The 22,977-nt window shown below is 42.5% G+C and overlaps 3 protein-coding genes across 5 annotated transcripts in view; 1 reads left to right on the forward strand and 2 right to left on the reverse strand.

Moving 5' to 3' along the window:
* LOC134846270 (uncharacterized) overlaps window positions 1–439 on the reverse strand; it is a 54,570-nt gene extending 54,131 nt beyond the window's left edge. The window contains exon 1 of the mRNA XM_063863552.1: window positions 181–439. Within this exon, the coding sequence (XP_063719622.1) occupies window positions 181–222 (42 nt within the window). The 5' untranslated portion in view covers window positions 223–439. The remainder of the gene's footprint in view (window positions 1–180) is intronic.
* The window catches only part of LOC134845631 (metal transporter nramp1 homolog), a 505,909-nt gene that overhangs the window by 296,528 nt on the left and 186,404 nt on the right, over window positions 1–22,977 (reverse strand). The gene's annotated exons all lie outside the window — the stretch shown is intronic.
* LOC134845635 (dynein regulatory complex protein 8-like) overlaps window positions 1–22,977 on the forward strand; it is a 302,647-nt gene that overhangs the window by 215,156 nt on the left and 64,514 nt on the right. The gene's annotated exons all lie outside the window — the stretch shown is intronic.

The raw sequence follows: 22,977 nt of genomic DNA on the forward strand, positions 1-22,977 counted from the left end.
CAATTTTCCAAACAATGCTGAAAATAGCTATTTTCAAAAGTTTTTCTATTTTATTGATATTTTTTATTGATACTCAGAAAATATCGTTAACATTGATTGCTTAAGGTTTTTGGCAGAGCTTCAAACCCTAAGCGCAAGAACTATAATAAGTTTGACAAAAAGTTTTATAAACATAGCTACCTGTAGTGTTAAAGCCACCAAAATATATTTCGAGCCAAACATCTTGTCAATATGTTTACTTAACCCCTGGGTCAATTATATTTTATGTTTCAGACATAAGATAGAATCAGAACTGAAAAGTTTGAAAATACGCTGTAATTCGGAGGAAAAATAGGAGAACTGACTGAAGAATATAAATTGCGAGGAAAATTTTGTAAAAACATATTCAAAGCACCTGTCAGCTATTATTCGTACCATTTCATGCCAGCTGGTTTCTTTGTTCACGCGGACGCAATAAAACTTCATCGTTTATTGCCTGTGTCCTGTTTTGTATATTTCAAGCGAGACAAATTTAGAAAGCAAAATTAACTGGCGGTAATATTATATCGTTTTCATCTTCGGTATTTTCCATTTAAAGATAAACCGATTGATATTAATCATTGTTGCCGTAACATAGTCATGCATCAATAAATCCAGTTTTTTATGACAATCGGACCCAAAGAAATGCTGGAACAAACGTCTGGAAAAATAGTCGAGTCGGACTCAGCTGCGCCATAAAATCCTTAGAGCTGTGAATGGAATTTGCTATTCCAGATGTAGTTTAAAGACGCCCACAAAAGTCGAAGTTTTACGAAAACACTAGCCACAAATTGCTTCTAGCGCCTGCAAATTATTCAGAGTTTAAACCATCAGGTCTGTTTTTTTTCGACAAACGGATAGTTCATGAAACATATTTTTGAAAAAAGTGTTCAGAACCTGACCCACTACTTTGAGACCAACAAAAAAATTCTACGCTAGATCACCTTCAAGCTTTTTTGAGGTTCTTGAAATTGCGTTAAAATATCGAACATTGACAGTTGTTTCCCTTCTCTTGAAGTGGTCGGAACAGTAACAGTACTAATTCAAAATTGACGAAAGTATAAGACTATTAGAGTTTTATAATGCAACATATTTTTATTTGCGGTCGGCCGTCAAAATTGGAGGCAGCCATATGTTTGTTCTATGACTTCCAGACCAAAGATGACACTGTGCCTGGCGCTTGTTTTAAAAACATGGTATGGTGAAAAACCAGGCAAAAACAACGTCCCACAAGTGTTATAGCAAACTGCAAAAAACTCCCAATTAGTAATGGTCGTTGAAGCAAATTTTAAAAAGTTGCATTCAATTTTCAGCAAAAAATCTCAATAATTTTATCCTTGATAGGATATTTTTGAGGTTGTTTGAATCTTTGTGTTCGACTTTATATTTCGACTTTGCGTTCGGCGTTATGTTTCCATTTTGTACTCGACTTTAAGCTTCGACCGACTCGACCTTATGTTTCGACTTTGTGGTCGATTAGAGTGCCTTCTCGACTATGGTCTTTTGGTCTAAATCTGGCATGTGTTTGACCCGCCTAGGTCGAAACATATATTGCAAACCTCGACCCGGGAAAGATCCAAATTTTAGAGTTGTTTTGACTGCCTTAGAACTGCTTGCGTTGGATCAGAGCGGGGCAAAAGAGTAACTTGAACGCATTTGCTGCGATATGAGCGACATATTTTCTTAAAATTAGTCGGTATTGATAACTTTGCATCGGTGAGAAAAATGATTATAAATTCAAAAACTGATATAGGAGAAAAAATCTAGTTCACTCAAACGTTCCCGTTTTTGGCATCTTTTTTAGACAAAATGCATTCGACATTAGATCATCATCAATTTCATAAACAGGATTGGTTACATTAAATAAAGTCAGCTAGGGCTGACATATTTTGGCAGTTGGTTAATCTTAAAATGTGTCGTCTTGGAGAATCTGACTGTTTAGACCCAATATATCCCTTCTATATAGTCCGCTAAGTCCCTTCCCTAAATACCAGAACCAGCAAGGGGTGAGCTGTGATCCGGTATTTGATGACAATCCCTTCGGTTGAAAGGTTGAATTTGGTTGTCGATCGATGTACTACACTGTTGCTCTCGACTGTTCTCTTCCTCGAAAAGAATCGCCAGAAACTGGATAGTAATTGAATTCAGAAATAAATATATAAATTGCTGAGTATAAGGGCCGCTAAGTGGCCTGAATACAATTTATTAAGTATCAAGGAATTTAATCTGCGATAAGTTCCAGAAAGCTGCCTCTTGCAGTTCACTTTACAAACAATTCTAAGCAACTCTTCAACTTTGCTTCAGAAAGCTTCACTAAAAATCTCGCGTCGAGAACTCACTTTAAAATTTCACGAGTCTTTCTCAGGACCCGTCTGAATTCTATAAGTCTCACAATTGTTCTCTCTAACCCACTGAGAATCAACTATTTGCTTTGCTCGCAATTATTTCTCTGGTTCTTAAAGGCTCACCGGTACCCTCCAAATCCTTATCTTTCTTTGCACTTAGTTTTGTTTAAGTCACGCCACTCCCTATTAGTCCTGACATCCGCCTAAATCACCCGACCGCACATGTTTTAAGGCTATATCCCTCCCCTATCACTTCTGCCACGTGCCAACTTCGGTTCCTTTTATCAATCTTTTCACGCCTATTAGATACCCTGTTGACCAAGCAAACAAATGTCATACGATTTTTATCAACCAATTCCTGAACTCTTGGAACTTCAGCTCTCGAGTTCAACTCAACCTCCAAACCATGCTCTGTTTACTCAGTAATCCTTTCAAGGTCTTTATTTTAATTATCCCGTTAACGTTCCGGCCTCCCAAGGGTAGGGGGAGACCTTTTTTATGGGTAGCTAATTCATTTCAGGCATCTAAGTTTTCTATCCGTACTCTATTCCAATCCCGACCTTCTTGCTATCAGGGGAACGTAGTTCGTCTGTTAGGGGTCAAATTAAACCAAAAAGTCACCTCTGGAGAGCCAAGTAAATTTCCCGTCCATTCATACTATTTAGGAAACTTAACTCTCATGCTATGCCTCTATTACTACCAATTTCCTCTGGGACTACTTTTCTTTTACCCTGATTGATATTCTATTAATAGCGCATTCGCCAAGCTAAATTGAACACAATGTTTTGCAAGTCCACTTTAAATTAAATCCTCTACTCCAAGGTTGCAATGTAAAAGATATATCTCTATCAGCTTCTGCTCTATTCCCAATATATAAGTTTTTCCCCCAATTTTTAGCAAAGTGACCCATTTTTTTTCTCCTTTCCAGGGATTGGGCTGGGAAATACGGTGTTTCCAGGGGTTTCCGGTGTTAATATTGGGGCTTTCCATACAATTTTGAGGTCAAAAAGTCCAAAGGTCGTCTTGAGGTCACCCAGAGGTCAACCGGGGTCAAACTTCCATATTTGGGTTCGGAATCCCATGGGGGTCCTAACTATCATGTTTCATCCATATACCGTTAATACTTCCCAAGTTATCCCATTTCTAAATTTCGTTATCACTTTTCCCGGGGAAAAGCTATTAAAACCGGAAGGAGTCACCGGAGGGGTTTCAATCACAAGGAGTCTTTTTTCGGGGTCCGTATCTTATGTCCATTGCCGCAATAAAATCGGTATGCCCTCGCTCAATATTTTACGTAAATTGCCTATTTCCCGTCTAAGGGGGTGTTTTTCCAAGTGTTAATAGCTTCGGGTCCAACCGCCAGATTTGGTTCAAATTAAAATACAAGATGTATCTTGCCACTACCTATCATCCCTCTAAGTTTCAGCTCCCTGCAATCATTGGAGGCCGAGAAACGATTTCTGGAAGTTAGGGGTGGTTTGTTTACTTAGGACATAAAACCGGAAGTGGGGATCTGAGGGGTCTGGGTTTCCAAACTTAAGCTTCCCTTAACTAGGCCTATAACATACTATGTTTTGGTTGTATTCCGACCGCTAGTTACCTAGACTGATAGGGCAATTTACACTTCCGGGGACCGTTAGCACTTGGCGCCGCGGGGTCCGGGGGTTATGGATTTTTGCATGCCCGGGTCAAATCATTTTTAGTATCCGTCCTTTGAGTTTCATAAACCTAGCCACTGAAAACTGAAGTTCCCATTTGGGGGGGGGGGGTCCGCCGATTTTACTTCACCTGAGTTTTCTGCCATAAGAGGGACTATATCTTTGAAGATTCAACTATTTCGAACTTTTATCCTTTGTTTGCTGTACTACTTAACTTAATGACGAATCAATCTTACGCTCACGCTACTATAGCATGTATTACATTAGAATCACCAATTCTACAGTCTTCCCTTCTATTCTATTATTCTCCCAAATAATGCTAAAAATTTGGGTGCCCCTCTGTCATAGGGAGGGTCGTATTTCGGTGGCAAGAGCTGTCGTGATTCGCGCATCATTAGCCCGCAGCAATTCGAACGCTCGGGATCCTCGTCTCGTCGTCCCATGTATAGTACTTGCGCATATTGACTATTCTTTGAGAAGCATTGCCAGTAGACACATGCAAAGATTGCCAGGGTGGTTACCAGAACCCATATCACGACCCCGTTGCGCACATGTCTGCTACGTAGCATCTGCCAATGGAAAGGAGTGTGCTTCCGCAAAATTTCCTCCGCGAAGGGTTTGGTAATTTCAGCCAAAACATCCTCGTCCACAGATCCTTCCGGTAACTTGATCAAGTTGAGACGGAGTGCTTCGACAATCTCGCTCCGTGCTTGTTCGCGTAGAACTGCCGGTATCACCACGCCGGGAAGATTTCTCTCTGCTTCCTCCAGGGTGGCAAACAGGGTTTGGATGAGGGGATGCTGCTTAATGGTAATGATTATACCCGTAGTGTTATGGCAAGTTCTCGGGTCGGGTACCAGCACCCAAGCACCGTCTGGTGTTTCGATTCGGCCGGCGCAACTCGGTCGGAGAAGGCAGCTCTGACAGCCCGCTATTGGCTGGCCACTTTATTTAGCCCCTCTACTGTAGTTGAACAGCCTGTGGTCGTCGTCCCGTGAAGTAACCAAGTACGTAGAATCTTCCAGATACGTGGCCGTAGGAGTCTCGGGCAAGACTATTACCTCCTGAGGGCACAATCTCAACTCAGTCGTTGGCAGGTCGAAGAAAAGACTAGCCAGACACGAAGACTTGCTACCACGGGACATAGCAAATGGTCTCAGGCAAAGCTTGAGGCGATTGCTCCCACTGCAGTGTGCCGCAATGACGTCCCCCGAAACCTCCGCAAAATTGTCGCGACGCTCCGATACTAAAAAGTGCGTGCGTGAGAACCTGTATTGAGTCGCTGTATTTCCTCCATCTGCCGGCTGAGGAAGGGAAATCGCTCGATAAACTTCATGTAGTCCCATCGTGTGATAGACAGGGATGTTGACAAGCACATTGATCACCGTCTCTGTCATTACTGTCGACTTTACGAGCTCGAATGCGTAATAAGTCATCAACTCAGTTCTGGGAATGGCCTCTTGCATCTTGTCCAGGTGGATTCCGCCTAGAATGTCGGTCAGGACCTCCGGTGGTGCCAAAGTTGCCGGTACGAGTCCGCGGGCAAGTGCGCTCAGCGCGTGATCCAGGATGTAGCCGTAGTTGTGCACCGCCATTTTGTAAGCAATCAGCTCCGCATGTATGGTGCCCAGGGTCTGCGAATGATTCGCAACGACGTTGGAGAACTTCACCGCGTGGCTATAAACGGAAGCCCATTGATACTGGTTACACGCGCTCTTCCGATTTCTTTGATCATCGGTTTCGTTGACCAGGTTCAGGAGTATCCCACGGAATAGCTCAAAATTTGTGTTGGAATCATGGGAGATTAATTTCAGCTGGGTCTGGGTCTTATTTAAGGAATGGCCCAGAAGGTGCAGCTTCTCGCCCGACTCAAGCACGATTGTCCGGACAGCTCCATCCAGAAAAAAGGCCTCATCTCCCAGTCGATCCATTTTCGAACTGTCGCCGCATAAACCAAAGAACAAAGAAGGAGAAGTAATGGCAGAGTCCATCCTTCAGTATAGGAGCCAGTATAATTGCTGCGGCGACGCCTCCGAGCGCCGGCTTGATCTTCCTCTTGTCGTGTGAAGCCCCCTTCTCATGTTTGTCCACAAAAGTTGTAGCTCGATTCCTCATCTCCGTCAGTATCGACTCAATTTCGTCTATTTCATACTCAATTCCCTTGAATGCCAGGTAGGTAAGGTTGATTAAAGCCCCCGTAGTGCGCAGGTCCCCACAAATTTTCCCGTCGTGTTCTTCCCACGTCTTGGCCAACATGTACTGCTGTTCTTGGAAAGCTAGGTCGAGGAGGGTCTTTTTGATTGCCGGTACTAAGGGAAAAGGTACTGAGACCCAGGTCGTCTCCATCGCACTTGCAATGATGAGGGGGGTCTCCTGCAGAAACGCTGCTCTTGCTGCGTGGTTGATCGTCAACGCTGATGAAGAACCGAACCCGAGCAAGAAGAGAAAGGCCAGAACGACCAGCCATGAGCCCCCTCTCAGAGTACAATTAGCCACCTAAACATCACGTGGTTGAGGGAAAAGACTGGGGTCCGTATGCGTTTCTATCCAGTTTTCCTTACCAATACAGCCCCCTTCCCAAAGGCCGGGAGTTCCCCTTTTTATGATTTAAATACTCCCTTACTGGTGATAACTAAAAGTCTGGTGTATTATCCGGTCTATCCCCTATACAATTCTAAGTCTAACATCATCTAATAACTATTTTAGTCTGAATAGCTTTTATTGGGGCGAAAATGGGGGGTGAGGTGAAAAGTAATAAAACGATTTTAGTTTTGTTGAGATGGAGTTATCCCCTATCGAATTCGTCTATTCCGAAGCGGACTGATGGACGCCGTGTTCGGTTGGGTCGGCCTTCTTCTCTAACATCGAGTCCCCTTCCTTCTTCGATAGTGTCCACCGATCCCGAGATTTCCATGCCTTCTTCATTTGGAGGGGCCAGCGTTTCGTCTTCTCCCTTAACTTCAATTTCCACCGCGTCTTAGGTTTCTACTGTGTCATTCTTTAGCTGAGTCGTTTCCTCCGTTGGGAGCAGTCCTCTTGGATACCGGATCTCATCCGATGCGGCGGAGTTGGGTGGGGAGCAGGTAGTCTTATCGGCCGTATCTCGTGTTGGCCTCCAGTTACGGACTCTAGGTTTTCGTCTTGCACTCCGGGCTCGTCAAAAAATCCGGTTGAGCGGAAAAGTGTCGGGCGTTTGCTGGAGTTAGCTTCGTCAGGTCAGGGTTCTTCCTCCACATAAGGTTTTAGTTGTTGAAGTGTAGAAACCGTATCTTGCCTGGTGTGGTCAGCTTCGCCACCCTGTAATTAACTTCCGAGACTTTTGCCAGGACGACGTAAGGTCCTTCCCAAGGTAAGAAGAACTTATTTGACTTGATCTTCTCTTTGGCCCACACCCAAACCTTGTCTCCCATGGATTAAAGTTCGCCGTGGACGCTTTTCCGATACTGGTCTTTCTTACGTCGCTGATTGGTCCCCTAGAGCTCCCGGGACTGCTATGGGCATCTCTAAATTGCCCGTTCAGCCACTCCACGAAACCGTCCTGTGTGGGTAGCTCGTCGTGTGGTTTGGGGTAGAAGAGATCAATAGGATACTGGCACTCCTTCCCGTGTACCAGATTGAAGGGTGTGGCCCCGATCGTTCTATGTATTGTAGTGTTATTCACAAAATTGAGATAGGGTAACACGGTGTACCATGTCTTGGGATTGTCGGCACAGTATTTTGAAATGACATCGGCAATCACCCTATTATGACGCTCCACTTGGCCATTTCCTTGAGGGTGATAGGGGGAGGTCCGGGACTCGTCTATCCCCAAAAGTCTGCACCTCTCAAGGATGATATTAGTTCCAAAGTTCTTTCCCTTGTCCGTATGCAGCACATTGGGTGCCCCGAACTTCAGCACCCAGTTCTCCACTATCTCTCGGGCTACCTCTGCCGAGTCTGTGGACACTAGTGGTACCGCGACCGCATATTTAGTAAACAGGTCCGTCATGACCAAGATATGCTTCGCCCTCGTCCCGGTTGCAAGGACGATTACCGAATCCCCACTTTAAATGGGACCAGTCCAGCAACTCTTTTCCTTCCTCCAGTGCTACGTGCTGCATTTGTTAGACATCACTGGATCTTTTTTTCAACGTCTGTCCTTATCGATGGCCACCAGAGTCGCTGTCGTATCCTCGCTAGAGTCTTTTCGACCGCGAAACGGTCCCCGCTGGTCTGAGACGAATGTAACTGACTAAGGATTTCTTTGCGTCCTACTATGGGGACTACTGTCTGAAGAACAAGTCGGGAATCGTCCTTTGGGAACGATTTCTTGAAAAATATTCCACCCCTAATGGTCAGCTCGTTCCATCTCGACCAATACGCCAGTACCTCGGGATCCGTACTGGATTGCTTGCTCCTTTGGGATGAGGTTCGTCCCCAGTGATGGCATATCGCCAGATTCTCCATCCAGTTCGGCCCAGTAGAACACTCGAACTATCGACTCATCCTCTTTTTGAAGAGAGGAAATCTCAAGGGGTGTCCGTTCCCAGGAAATTGCCTCATTGTCGTCTGGTACATCGCGGTCGCTGAGCATAGCTACAAAATCTGTCTGAGGCCGGCCAACCCTTCTCATGGCCTCTTCGAGTGGAATCGCCTGTGGACAGGGACCAAATGCGTCCTCTTTTTCGCCAGGTTGCCAATCTGGTCCCTCTTCTAGCATTCTTGAGAGACCATCCGCGTTTCCATGCTTGGCGCCCGCTCGGTGGACAACCTCGAAATCAAATTCTTGCAGCTGCTGCTGCATCCTGAACGTCATTCCATCCGGCTCTTTTCGCTTGAAGAGCCACTGCAAGCTGGAGTGATCTGTCCGGAGAACGAACTTTTCACCCCAAATATAGGACTTAAACCATTTGACTGCTTGTACAACTGCCAAAGCTTCACGCTTTGTCGTTGAATAATTGGTCTCGGTCTTTGAGAGAATGCAGCTGGCGTAGACTAGGGGTCGTTCTTCCCCCTGGATGATATTAGAAAGTACTGCCCCACGGATGGTGTTACTCGCGTCGGTATCTACTATGAAGCTGTCATTGTAGTCGGGAAACTCCAATACGGGGGCCGTGATAAGCTCTCTCTTGAGATGTTCAAAGGCTGCCTGGCATTCGTCTGTCCACACAAATGGCACTTCTTTCTTCGTCAGTGAAAACAAGGGAATTGCTATACCGGCAAAGTCTCTCACAAACCGGCGGTACTAATTGCAGAAGCCTAGGAAAGATCTCACTCCCTTCACGGTTGATGGAACTGGCCAGTTCGTGACTGCTTCTATCTTTTTCGGATCGACTTGGATCCCCTCACTTCTAATAATATGGCTCAAATAGGTGACCTCCCTCTGCACCAGCCTGCATTTCTTCGGTTTTAGTTTCAAGTTGGCTGCTCTCAAGAGTTGAAAGGTTTCCCGGAGGTGAGCAAAATTACTTTCGTCCGACAGGCTGTAGACTAGAACGTCATCCAGGAACACCAGAGCCCACTTCCACAAGTGCTCCCGAAACAAATCGTTCATCAGCTGTTGGAAAGTCCCTAGAGCGTTGGACAATCCAAAGGGCATCATTACATACTCGTAGAATCCTCCATCGGGGGTTACGAATGCAGTTTTGGGTCGATCCTCTTCTGCTACGGGTATTTGCCAATAACCACTGGCCAAATCTAGGGACGAAAAGTATTTCTGTCCTTTTAAAGCGTCGAAGGTCTGTTGTATCCGGGAGATGCGAAACGCATCTTTGATCGTCACATTATTCAACTTCCTATAGTCCACACAAAACCGCCAGCTCCCATCCTTCTTCGTCTGTAGGACAATTGGCGCACTGTAGGGACCTTTAGACGGCTGAATGACTCCTTTATCCAACATGCTCTGCACCTCCTCTCGGATAATTGGCATCTTCGCCGGAGAAGCTCGATGAGGGGGAGTTGTGATGGGACCCGTATCCCCTGTGTCAATCCGATGGGTCACTAAGTTCGTCTGCCCCAGCTCTGCATCGGTGAGGGCAAACACGTCTCTGTGCGATCGGATGAGTTCCCGTAGTCTATCTCTCTCAGCCCCCGCCACACCGGGCGCAGCCAACTCCAAGATCTTCTGAACATCTTCTTCCAAGTGGCGTTCCGCTTGCGCTTGGAGGTCGACCTCATCCCCGTTTCTGATCACCCGGAAAAAACGATCCAACCCTCCACCAGATCTCTAGGGCCATAGGTAGGCTGCTGGGGTAGGGTTTCTGTGACATCTGCCGCTGGGTTTTGAGAGTCTGGGTCCATTATGCAAGGGGACTATTGATCCTTTTTTCGGCCCCGTCCACAAGTTATCGCAGTGGAAGTCCAATGAACACTCGTACTCCTTGAACGATTGCATGCCAAGGATCAACTCCGCCTTTAACTCAGGAACGACTAGCGCTTCGATATCATCATCTATCGACCCGAGCTCCAAGTTAGTTGTAATCCAGCCGTCAACCTTGACCGCGCGTCCGTCCGCTGTCTCCAGGGACCCCTTGTACGTCCGGAGGGCTGGTGCAGCTGTCAGTCTGCCGTAAACATCGCTCCGGATAAGGTTGATGGTTGCTCCAGTGTCGACTAACGCTCTCACTGGGGTTCCTCCGACACGAGCGTCTGCTATTAATCCGAGAGGTGCCTCGGGTACTTGACATACGCCAACGAACTCAATGATCTCTCCGTCTGCCACTGGGTACTAGACATCTGTTTAAAAACTGCCGCGGTGCGGGGTTGGGGTTGATGGAAGCGTGACTGAACTTGCTCCGATCCAGTCGTCCTGTCGTTGCGTTGCAGAATCCGAGGCGGCATCTGGGAATTCGGGGTTTGTTGGGTCGAGCCGCTGGGAGTGGCAATCCTACCGTTCGACTGTTAGTTTTTTAAGTCGGCCGGGACAAAACCTCTTTGGTATCCGCTCACTGTCCCGGCCCTTGGTAGTTTAAATGGTCCGCGGTCTTCTGGCAGCTGCCACGATGTACCTGGCTCTTCACCCCGTAGCGTCCGACTCCACTGTTCTGGTAACTCAGACGATCCTGGCCGGGGTAAGGGTCAAAGAGCTGCCGAGGTCGTTGGGTTTGATCAGGTCGGGGTAAGTTCTCCGGGTTGGGTGCAGGAATAATTGAATTGACAAACCTACCCATCATAGACGCCATATTCTGCATCTGTGTCAGAATATCACTCTGGACACTCACCAATTGATCGATTCGGGGGTCAGTGCCTGCCTGCTGTTGTCCCGAATTGGTCCCTACAAGTGGCAGCCGCCTGTTCTGTCCGCCAGCACTGCGGCTCGCCTCTGCCCCCTGCTCTGGTAAATTCTCGGCCATTCTCGGGAAATGCAGCCTCTTTCTGTTTCTGGCCCGTGACGTCTTGAAGACTACCTCCAGGGCTTGGGCCCGAGCAACGGCCTGAGCGAGGCTCCCCAAGTCTTCCCGCAGGAGCTGGTCTTGGAGCTCCACATCAAACAGCCCGTCGAGGAACTGCTCACGGTTCATGTCATCTCTAGCTTGGGCTCCAATGTTCATATTTGCTACATCCCCAAGGGACCGGACTCGTCTGGAGAACTCCCTAAGACCCTCCTTTTCGCCTGGCATCAGACTTTTGAATTCCGCTCGGGCGCCTGCGTGCGTATGAAACGGCATCATCCTGTGATCGAGCTCGGCGAGCATCTTTGCCAAAGTTGGTGGTTCGAATCCCTTCATTTCTTCACGAAAGTGGGCTGGCATGCTGATGAATTTGTCAAGTTTCCAACCCGTCAGGCAAGTTGGCAGGACCATCCGGGCTTGCTCGTCGTCTCACCGGTTCGCATCGGCCACCCACGCAAAGTGTTTCCTCCAGTCCACCCAGTTCTGGTAGCTGCTAGACGGAAACCGGTCCGGACGTATCGTCCCGAATCCGAACACACCTTGCTGTCGGTCGAGGGCGTATGCTGCCGCCACCGCAGCATCTGCCATCAGTTGACGATCTCTGTCGTTCATCGCCATTGCAATTGTATAGTCTAGTAGTTGATTAAACGTATCGTTTCACGCAATTATAATCCAAAGAGAAGCCCACCCAGGAGCGCCAATGTCGTCTTGGAGAATCTGACTGTTTAGACCCAATATATCACGTCTATATAGTCCGCTAAGTCCCTTCCTTAAATACCAGAACCAGCAAGGGGTGAGCTGTGATCCGGTATTTGATGACAATCCCTCCGGTTGAAAGATTGATTTTGGTGGTCGATCGATGTACTACACTGGGTTGCGCACCCTTTACTCGATTGCTCTCGACTGTTCTCTTCCTCGGAAAGAATCGCCAGAAACTGGATAGTAATTGAATTCAGAAATAAATATATAAATTGCTGAGTATAAGGGCCGCTAAGTGGCCTGAATACAATTTATTTAGTATCAATGAATTTAATCTGCGATAAGTTCCAGAAAGCTGCCTCTTGCAGTTCACTTTACAAACAATTCTGAGCAACTCTTCAACTTTGCTTCACAAAGCTTCACTAAAAATCTCGCGTCGAGAACTCACTTTAAAAATTTCACGAGTTTTTCTCAGGACCCGTCTGAATTCTATAAGTCTCACAATTATTCTCTCTAACCCACGGAGAATCAACTATTTGCTTTGCTCGCAATATTTTCTCTGGTTCTTAAAGGCTCACCGGTACCCTCCAATTCCTTATCTTTCTTTGCACCTAGTTTTATTTAAGTCTCGCCACTCCCTATCAGTCCTGACATCCGCCTAAATCACCCGACCGCACATGTTTTAAGGCTATATCCCTCCCCTATCACTTCTGCCACGTGCCAACTTCGGTTTCTTTTATCAATCTTTTCACGCCTATTAGATACCCGGTATGCGGTAGCTGTCACAATTTGACCAAGCAAACAAATGTCATACGATTTTTATCAACCAATTTCTGAACTCTGTGAACTTCAGCTCTCGAGTTCAACTCAACCTCCAAACCATGCTCTGTTTACTCAGTAATCCTCTCAAGGTCTTTATTTTAATTATCCCGTTAACGTTCCGGCCTCCTAAGGGTAGGGGGAGACCTTTTTTTATGGGTAGCTAATTCATTTCAGGCATTTAAGTTTTCTATCTGTACTCTATTCCAATCCCGACCTTCTAGCTATCAGGGGAACGTAGTTTGTCTATTAGGGGTCAAATTAAACCAAAAAGTCACCTCCGGAGAGCCAAGTAAATTTCCCGTCCATTCATACTATTTAGGAAACTTAACTCTCATGCTATGCCTCTATTACTACCAGTTTCCTCTGGGATACTTTTCTTTTACCCTGATTGATATTCTATTAAAAGCGTATTCGCCAAGCTAAATTGAACACAATGTTTAGCAAGTCCACTTTAAAATAAATCTTCTACTCCAAGGTTGCAATGTAAAAGATATATCTCTATCAGCTTCTGCTCTATTCCCAATATGTAAGTTTTCCCCCCAATTTTTAGCAAGGTGACCCTTTCTCCTTTCCAGGGGTTGGGCTGGGAAATACGGTGTTTCCAGGGGTTTCCGGTGTTAATTTTGGGGCTTTCCATGCAATTTTGTGGTCAAAAAGTCCAAAGCTCAACTTGAGGTCACCCAGAGGTCAACCGGGGTCAAACTTCCATATTTGGGTTCGGAATCCCATGGGGGTCCTAAGTACCAAGTTTCATCCATATCCCGTTGATACTTCCCAAGTTATCCCATTTCTGAGGTCCATTATCACTTTTCCCGGGGAAAAGCTATTAACACCGGAAGGAGTCACCGGAGGGGTTTCAATCACCAGGGGTCTTTTATCGGGGTCCGTATCTTATGTCCATTGCCGCAATAAAATCGGTATGCCCTCGCTCAATATTTTATGTAAATTGCCTATTTCCGGTCTAAGGGGGTATTTTTCCAAGTGCTAATAGCTTCCGGTCCAACCGCCGGATTTGGTTCGAATTATAATACAAGATGTATCTTGCCACTTCCTATAATCTTTCCAAGTTTCAGCTCCCTGCAATCATTGGATGCCGATAAACGATTTCCGGAAGTTAGGGGTGGGTTTGTTTACTTAGGACATAAAACTGGAAGTGGTGGTCTGAGGAATCTGGGTTTTCAAACTTAAGCTCCCCTTAACTAGGCCTATATCATACTATGTTTTGGTTGCATTCCGACCGCTAGTTACCGAGCTCTGATAGGGCAATTTACACTTCCGGGGACCGTTATCACTTGGCGCCGGGGGGACCGGGGGTTATGGATTTTTGCATGCCCGGGTCAAATCATCTCTAGTATCCGTCCTATGAGTTTCATAAACCTAGCCACTGAAGTTCTTATTTGGGGGGATCAGCCGATTTTACTTCACCTGAGTTTTTTGCCATAAGAGGGACTATATCTTTGAAGATTCAACTATTTCGAACTTTTACCCTTTGTTTGCTGTACTACTTAACTTAATGACGAATCAATCTTACGCTCAGGCTACTATAGCATGTATTACATTAGAATCACCAATTCTACAAAATGATAGAATGGAGACAGCAAAAAAAAAAACAGATCATAGCCATTTCAGTTCCAAACGATCAGGTTAGCTCATACACTTATTCTGTTTGGGTTTGAAACTAGAGTTTTAACATGGATGAATTCACCAATCAATTCATACAATTCACGCTTTTCTCCTAAGAAAATCTGTACTATGTCCAAGTTTACTCAATTGTTTCCAGATTCTTAATAATCGCTTAAACTTTTTTGCCTGCTGTGGATTTTCTTCATCTCCAGTTTTGTTGTTTTTATCCAAGTTTTTGTGTGTTTTGTTGTTGAATTCCGTCATCTGATTATTGCTAGTGAGCGATAACTGGCCGTTTCGAGAATTGGGGACAAGTCCAAGCTGTGTTGGTTTCAGGTCGAATGGTGAAAATTGCAAACCTTGCGTCGCCGATTTTAATTGGTAATGAGTGGTCTTTATAGTCTACGACAACAAAAAAGTCATAACTTGATGCTTTCTTAAGTGTTCTATGTTTTGAGCCTGAAAAATTCCCCGCAAGCATGGAAATTAGTATTATTTCAACTTTGGCAATAGTTTATGACCAATCAATAATTGTGACACACCAAACGTTTCTTTTTTATGTCTGCTTTGATGAAAATGTTTTCTCCTCTGAATTAGAGAAAAAAATAAAATTCCTTTATTCAAAAAAAAATCACACAAATGGTTCTCAAAAATATCAACCGAATTCAAAAATCGATTTTTTTTGTTCAAAATTGTGGCAAAAATTTTCACGCACAAATCACAGATTATTTGATCCAGGAAAAATGTTCGAAAAAAGTTGAATGTAACTAAGTTATTGATAAAGTTTGAAAGGGAAACGATAACAGAAAAATTCATCTTTAATTATTGGATAAAAACGATAGATGGTGATGAAAAAAAGGTGGTAGTTTTCCATTTTTTGTACCAGTAAAATGTCATTAGATTGAAACACTGTTTAATTTTGTTGTATGGCGAAAAGTATGAGTCAGTTTGGGCTAAGTGCTTCTATAGTTTCAAGGTTGCCAGTAAGAAGAAACATTCGTTAGCTGATGTTATAACGCGCCCAATACATCTTTTTTGGTTTTCCAGAACAATTATTTTTTAAGGTTGATATATATTTTTTTCTGCCTTCCTCCAACTAACTTTAATGGCTTATTTTTTTATCAATTACTTGAACGAATCAAAGACAGGTTTATCAAAATCTGTCAAATTTGTGAAAAAGATATCACACGAATCAGTGCTTAGACAAATGCATTGATAAAAATGGTTTTTAATAAACACGTCAGGAAAACTATCTTCAATGGAGTTTTTGTTAAATCGGTTGAAAAAGAAAGAGATATACAATGAACAAGGGGCGGTTATAGGTCGAATATTATTCAAAATATGTCAATGATACGCAAAAACGTGCATGAAATGTTGGCACAACGTGCAAAGGAATAAATAATAAATGCATCATCTCTATGCTCAGAGCCTATTACAAAATCTTTTATAAGGAGTTTTGTTCCTCTTTTGCCGGAAAACAGTTTATATACATTGACAACTCTTCGACACAAAATGATTAACAGATTGTGGCAACAAACCGTCCACCTATCAGGGACCTTCACAAAGAGGAAAAATCTAGCCATTGGCCTTGAGTACGGATACAATTATATGTCGTGAGTTTACGTATTTTAAATAGGTTCGTATATGTCACCGATTAATTTTTAATGAAATTTGAACGTTGAAATTTTTAAAAATGTGTTCATTTTTTTTTGTGAAGATTTCAATTCAATAAAAGCTTAATCTCGTTTTAGGAATGTTGATTTTGTTTTGATTGTACTATTTAAGCAGTAAGTCAGAAAATGTTATTTACACATTACTCTATCTCGCTCGGAGAAATTTAGGTGAACTTTAGTTTTGAAAAAGAAATAATGAATAGGTCGGTAGAATTGGTCGTATTGTTTCGAGAACAATGAGCAAATTGTTTGGATGGGGGTTAAGGGGATGGGAAGCACAAAAAGAATGGCTCAAGTAGTAACCCGTCGAAAGAAAAACCATAACCATCCTTCCAATTTATAACTATCGAGGAAGCCCTTCCGACGTTTTTCCAAAGATAAGAAGTAAAAAAAATTACTGCGCAGATAGGGTAAGCAAAAAGAAATTTGAAAACACATTTAAATAATTTTTTTCCGGGAAAAAGCTCAAACTGTTCTACAAAATAGACTGTTGTGAATGTAACTTAGCTTCTCTTAGCCAGAACATAAGAAAAATTGCCATACGGATTGAAAAACGACGAAAGGATGACATACCAGTTGAGCAACATCTGAGGGATTGTGGTATCCTTGGGGTTAATCGGGATACGACATGGAAGGTTATAGACCAAGCAAAGAGTGCAATAGATTGTTAACACTGGGGTCCTTACACGTGCGGATAGATAGACGAAGGTTGAATACGCGCAACCTAAAAACCTTTTGCTACCGCTCAGTTGTTGTTCAAGTGATGGCATGGCCCGCACTATGTGCAATTTATTATGACAATTTAAAACGTTCGCATAAAAAAATTTGAAAATCCTTGACCAGAAATTTTATTTCTGAAACTGAATTTTTTTTCAATTATTGTGCAATAGTCAACATTTTAAACGTCATATTTCTAAATAGGTTATAGTTTTTTTTGTGCAAAAAAAGTTTCACGATTGAGTGCTCTGGAATTTTTTTTTTATAAAGGACTGTGAAACGAATGAAAAAGTATTGCTTTGATACATCCTATAAAACAGATCTTTTTGCTTCTCTTATTTTGACCTGCTGATGGAAAGTCATGAAGCAAAATTTTTTCGAATGAAAAAACTCGAAAAACTCTTTTGTGCAAAACTCTGTTAGCTAGCCCTTTCTTGCTTTCGTTTTTAAGAAAATACAGACAAACAAAACAGGTTTTAAAAGTATTTAAAGAAAGTTATTAATTTTTTGCGCTATCAAATATCAATCAATTTTGCCCTATATTGAGAGGCAGTGGAAAGTAATATGAAAGCGGAAAAAGACAGTGCTTGCAAAAGACAGTGCTTGCAAAACTAAATTTTTTGGTTGCAGAAAGAGACATTTATAACTTAGTTTTTAAATCCTTTTTGTTTGGTTTTTGATACAACTTACTTCAAATGTTAATAGCCCATCTGTTCTTCAACAACCAACTAACTTTGAGTGAGAGTTATTTACTACACCAGTTAATTGAACAAAGCAGCAAAACAACCTTTGAAGATTGTCCTCTTTCTTCACGCGTTGATTCTTTTTCGTGTTTCAATTTCAATGCTTCGGCAAAACGAGTCATGATTTTTTTAAATCAATGACCATGAAACGGATGAATCTTTGCTTATATTTATCCTATAGAACAGACTGTTTTGAAGTTTTTTTGGTTAAGTAGTCAATAAACGGGATGAGTTTTTTTGTCATGTTCTTTTTTTGCAATTTTTTTTCGCTCTTCCTTGGTTTAAAATATAACAGATAAACATTTTTTTTGTTTCAGCGAGTTTAATGGAACTTTTTCATGCTTCAAACTTTAAATGCCACAAGTCGTTTTGTTGCATGGCTTTTCATTAAAGTTATCAGAGAAATGATGAAAAAATTGAGAGAAAGAAAATTTGGAAAAATCAACTTTCTATATAAATTATAGTTTTTTTTGTGCAAAAAGTGTTTGACGATTCAGTGCTTTGAATTTTTTTTTGTAAGTGACTGTGAAACGCATGAAAAAGTTTTGTTGCGAAACATCTTATAAAACAGATCTTTTTGCTTCACTTATTTTGACATTTTTAGGGAAAGTTTTGAAGGAAAGTTAAGTAAACTCTCCGAAAGACCAGATGACATTTGTTAAAAAATTGAGATATTCAATAAAAGTTTTAGAGAGCATTGATTAACTAGGGTGTGGCAGATTGTATTCAGCGACCAAATCACTCAAATTGAGATAAATTGATGAATTCGAAAACTTTCTTGAGGAGTTTTTGTTTTCCCTACTGGAAAATTAGAAAACGATAGGGGAGTCGTTGTGAGTCGAAGCGGCAGCTAAAATCAAGGCGAAGCGCGCAAAACTGACACCATCTGATAGAGACTAGAAAAAATTAGATGAAGTTTCAAAAACAACGCTTTCTTAGCTTTATTATTTCTTAAAATTCTATAAAAGAGTTAGGCTTTGTATTACGAAAAAAGATCATTAGGAATCCAAATTTGTCAATTTTTTAAGGTCAGACTAATTCCAAGTAATGATTAATAACACCGATGATTATCAGTCTTGAAAAAGAGAAAGTCAGTAACAAACAGTTGTTGAGTTTGAAAAAGAGCAGCAACATAAGTTAACATTTTAAAACTAATTTGAAGTCATCAGGTAGTCAACTGGACCATTTGTTTCATTTCAACGACAGTACACAAAAAATACTTAGAACTGAGCCCGGTTCTATCTCTAGCTGAGAGTATGTTCGACAACCTGAACAAAACACAACTTTTTTTATCGTGAAAAGTTTTGTATACAAAAGTTCTACTAAAATGGTCTATCAACATAGCACTTAGAAAACTTTATGAGCAAGAAAAACCTCCGGAACAAAACAATAAGAAGCAAAAAAATTGACCAAAATCTTGAAAATTTGCTAAGGGTAGCGGCAGGGGTTCAAGTTAAGTGCAAACATATTAGGTACACACAGAAGCATGTTTTGTTATAGGAGTCTCTCTTGCAGTCATAAAGGCAGATTTGCGGAGGAAAGAGCTCGAACCCGTTTTGAGGTAAAAGTCACGTGATCTTATGAGTCCCTGGAAAACCTTAAAGGCAGCTTTCCAGAAAGTAGAGAAGGTAACCTTTAGACAGAAAGAAGTTAAACGTTGAGTTTTTCATTGGTTCCATCAGCATTGTAGTCAACTTTAGGAAATGGAACTTACAAACATAGTGAAAAGTTTTTGATTTTAGTCGTCATGATGTGCGAGGTGAGAAAAGTGGCCAACAACCAAAGGAGACGAAAAAATTCCTAAGAAAGGTTGACGAAATAGTGAGAATTGTGAAAAGAGACTCGAAAAGGGGTGCCAAACGCTGCTTATAAGTTATATCCAAACCTACATGAATAAATTTTGAAATTTTCCAAGCACTTCAAATTGGATTACGTTGATGATTCCATGAAAGTGAACAGAAAAAAAATTAGAAATTGTTATTCCTTTCATGACGAGAAAAAACATAAAAAAGGCAAAGCTCATCAACATTTTAGAAGCAGTTTAACTTAAAATATATCGGTGAAATCATAATTTTGAACAAAAACAATGAGTTCGAAAGATAAACCCAGAATTATGGACTGATAAGTTTGCCTTGAGGACCCTTGATTAAATCAGCAATTGAAAGGTCAACAAGAGCCGGCGGAAGGGTCAAAATCAAAAAGGTCACGACAAAACAGACCAACCACTCTAGTTGGTGGCCCAGTACCGAGGCGAATGAAGTAAGAAGTAAGGCCTAGGCAAATAAGCTGCCTTCTAGATTTAAACTCTTGTTTTTTGCGTGAACTCTTGTTTTCTGTTCCGGAGCCAATTCGGTTCGCTTAAGACACTAGGTTAACTCCGAAAAGATGACTAACACGTACGAAAACGTCTATGCGAGTATTGAAAGGAGGGCACCAGGGAAGGATTGTCAAGGGAGATTAGACTAAGCTTCAGTGTATGTGGAGTTCATCTTTTAAACTAGTGGGATGACTTGAGTTTTAGCCATTTTGGACCAAACTCCACCAAAAAGCTGTTTTTAAATTAGTGCATTTTTTCTTGCTTTCTTAAGAGATTTGGGTTGCCCTCTGCAATTGCAGAGGCATTAGAAAAAAACTTATCAACTACATTTGTAATAAGTTCATCACAACAATCAGCCCTCTGAAACAGTCGTCCGCTTACATCACATTTGAGGTGAAGAGAAGTAGGCCCTATGACCATTGGCACAAGGGTCAGGGACACTACCTCTTTTGTTTTTGTACCTTATTCTGTAGGAGCCAATTCGGTTCGCTTAAGACACGGGACTACAAAATCATGTTACAGCTCAAAGGCCACTACCAAAAGACCCCCATTCTAGAAACAAGAACACCAGACCATGTCTCTAATTAGCTAGAACAGGCGAACGCCATTAAAAACAGGGTTGGAAACTCAAGTATACCATTAGTTTTTATTAGACAGTGGACCTTTGATCCAATTCAGATGGATCAACCGAAAACCTGTCTTATCTCAACATGACTGTGTAATATACACTAATGAAAAAAATTTCAGTACGCACACAGTGACGCAACTCTGGAACTAATTAAACATTGGAATTGAAGAAATTCTAGAAGTTTGAAGAAATTACTAGTTTTAACTCAAGTTGTTTTAATGTTTGGACCCTTGGGTTGCTTCACTTGTCGATCTGCCCAATCAAGAATCTCCTTGTCCCAGTAATAATACTCGCATTGAATCATGGCATTCCCTATCAGTAACAAGACAACTCTACTACTCGAGATTAATGTTTTATTAGACAATTTATCTGCAGACTGATTTTCTGTCCACTTTCCAGCAATTGTATGTCGAGTCTTCTGATTTTTGACTTCTTACTTCAGATGCTGCAATAAACTTTAGCATGACAGGGCCAATTCGAATTTTCCAAAAAACACTATTTCTCAAAATCAACATAAAACTTCAGAAAATGACCGATCTCATACAACCCGGTCTTAAGATCGATAAGCTCATTGCGCGTCGTCATCATATCAGTGAGCCTCCAGAATTGCGAATATATCTCAAGATACAGTGCCAGTGGTCAATTACAGAAGTTCGCAGCAGTTTCAACCTAATCTACACCCCCAAAATTTACACCCATGTTAAATGGTCACTCTATAGCTGAACAGCAATTAAATTCTTCATCCAACTGCACCTTGGATTTTAGCTTTACAAGCCGTTTAAAATTTCTTTTCATCAACCCACTCTGAAAATTGTCATGCAAAGTTTTGATATATAAATATAGTATATTCACTAAAAATAGTTTGAGATTGAAATCTCGGTTTTGTTCCCTCAGTATTCATCGGAGTTCACGCTCAACCCTCAAGACCTCTTCCCTACTCAAAACTTAAGATTTCACCCAGATATAAACTGTTAAACTGACTTAAACTGTTCCCCTTGCCTTCAAGGTACTGGACCCAGATGCACTCGACACGGTGATCTGCCTAGTCAATTCTTCTTCATCATGGGAACTTATCACGTTTTCTTCCCATGCCTTCATTTCCTCGTAAACTCGCATCCACTTTTTCTGTTCCGGCAATCTTCTTGAAAAATTCGGTAGTTTCTTCACCTGGGGTTCTCTGTTTAAACAAGACGAGTGATGTAGGCTCAAGTTTACATTTTTCGCTAGATCTTCCTCCATATTCCCTCGCTAGATATTCCCTCGCTTTAGTATTGTCTCTTGATACCTTGCCAGCCCGTTTCCATCCCGTGGTTATTCCATTGCGATGGGTAAGCAGCGGCCTCTTGAAAGCCTCTGGTCCTATCTCTGTCAGGAACGGAAGATATTTCCTTTGATGCTTCTTCATGTGGTTTTGCGTCAAGGCATGCAACCAAGAGGTCAACGTCGCCCTATACCATGAAAAGAATCGTACCGGGCTCCAGACCTTGTTCAATTCCATCGGTATAGCGAACACGTTGCCAGCAGTCTCAGACATTCAAGCCTCCTGCTGTAACCGATCGCGTGTTTCGCTTCCACGGTCACTGCTTTCGACTCTCGGTCTTTCATCACGTTCTCCTCGATCTATCGCAGCGCCAGCATCGAGCTCACTACGAAGACGGTCACCTTCTGTTGGTAATCTGGTAACCCTATCGTCAGAATTTTGTCAATATCACATATCAAGCAAATTTTGCTCTTCTATGGATAACACGCGGTCTGTGCCAAACAATGGCATGGATAATCTCCATGCGTCAAGTTAATGCTCCGGAGGTTGCGTTCTGCAGAAGTTTCGAGCAAAGGTTCGAAATCCATCATCTTTGTGTGGGTTGAGTCATTTCCGTCCACGGCTGGGACGTTATCGATAACTTTGAAATTCGTAATTTGCTTTTCAAAATCACTACAATTCCCCCTCTCGAGACTCAAGAGTTTTTCTCCCCAAGTTTCACTCAAGTCTTCTACTCTGGTTCCAGGTACTGTTGGCCACTTTTTTTTCAGTAGTCCGTGCGAGTGATGTGACATTCTTCTCAGTCGCACACTCTTGGGTACCGAGAGGGCCTTGTCAATCATCAACCTCTGGCTAAACGCCTCCACCATCGACATGTGTAATGGGTAATAGCTCCCGCAGAAGTTTGCCATTACTGGCCCCACAAAAGACTTCGCTTTCATCGGAAAGCTGTATGCCTCACTCGCCGGAACTCCATTTCCGCTTCCAAGCCAACCTTCCATCCATTGATATGTTTCTGAATTACTTCCAAAACTCCAGGCCAGTTTTCCACAACCAATGCCGTGATTAGATGGTGTTCAGATTTTAGCAACCCTAACGACACC

The sequence above is a fragment of the Symsagittifera roscoffensis genome, chromosome 5 (genome assembly GCF_963678635.1).
Source record: "Symsagittifera roscoffensis chromosome 5, txSymRosc1.1, whole genome shotgun sequence".
In the NCBI taxonomy this organism is placed as follows: Eukaryota; Metazoa; Xenacoelomorpha; order Acoela; family Convolutidae; genus Symsagittifera; species Symsagittifera roscoffensis.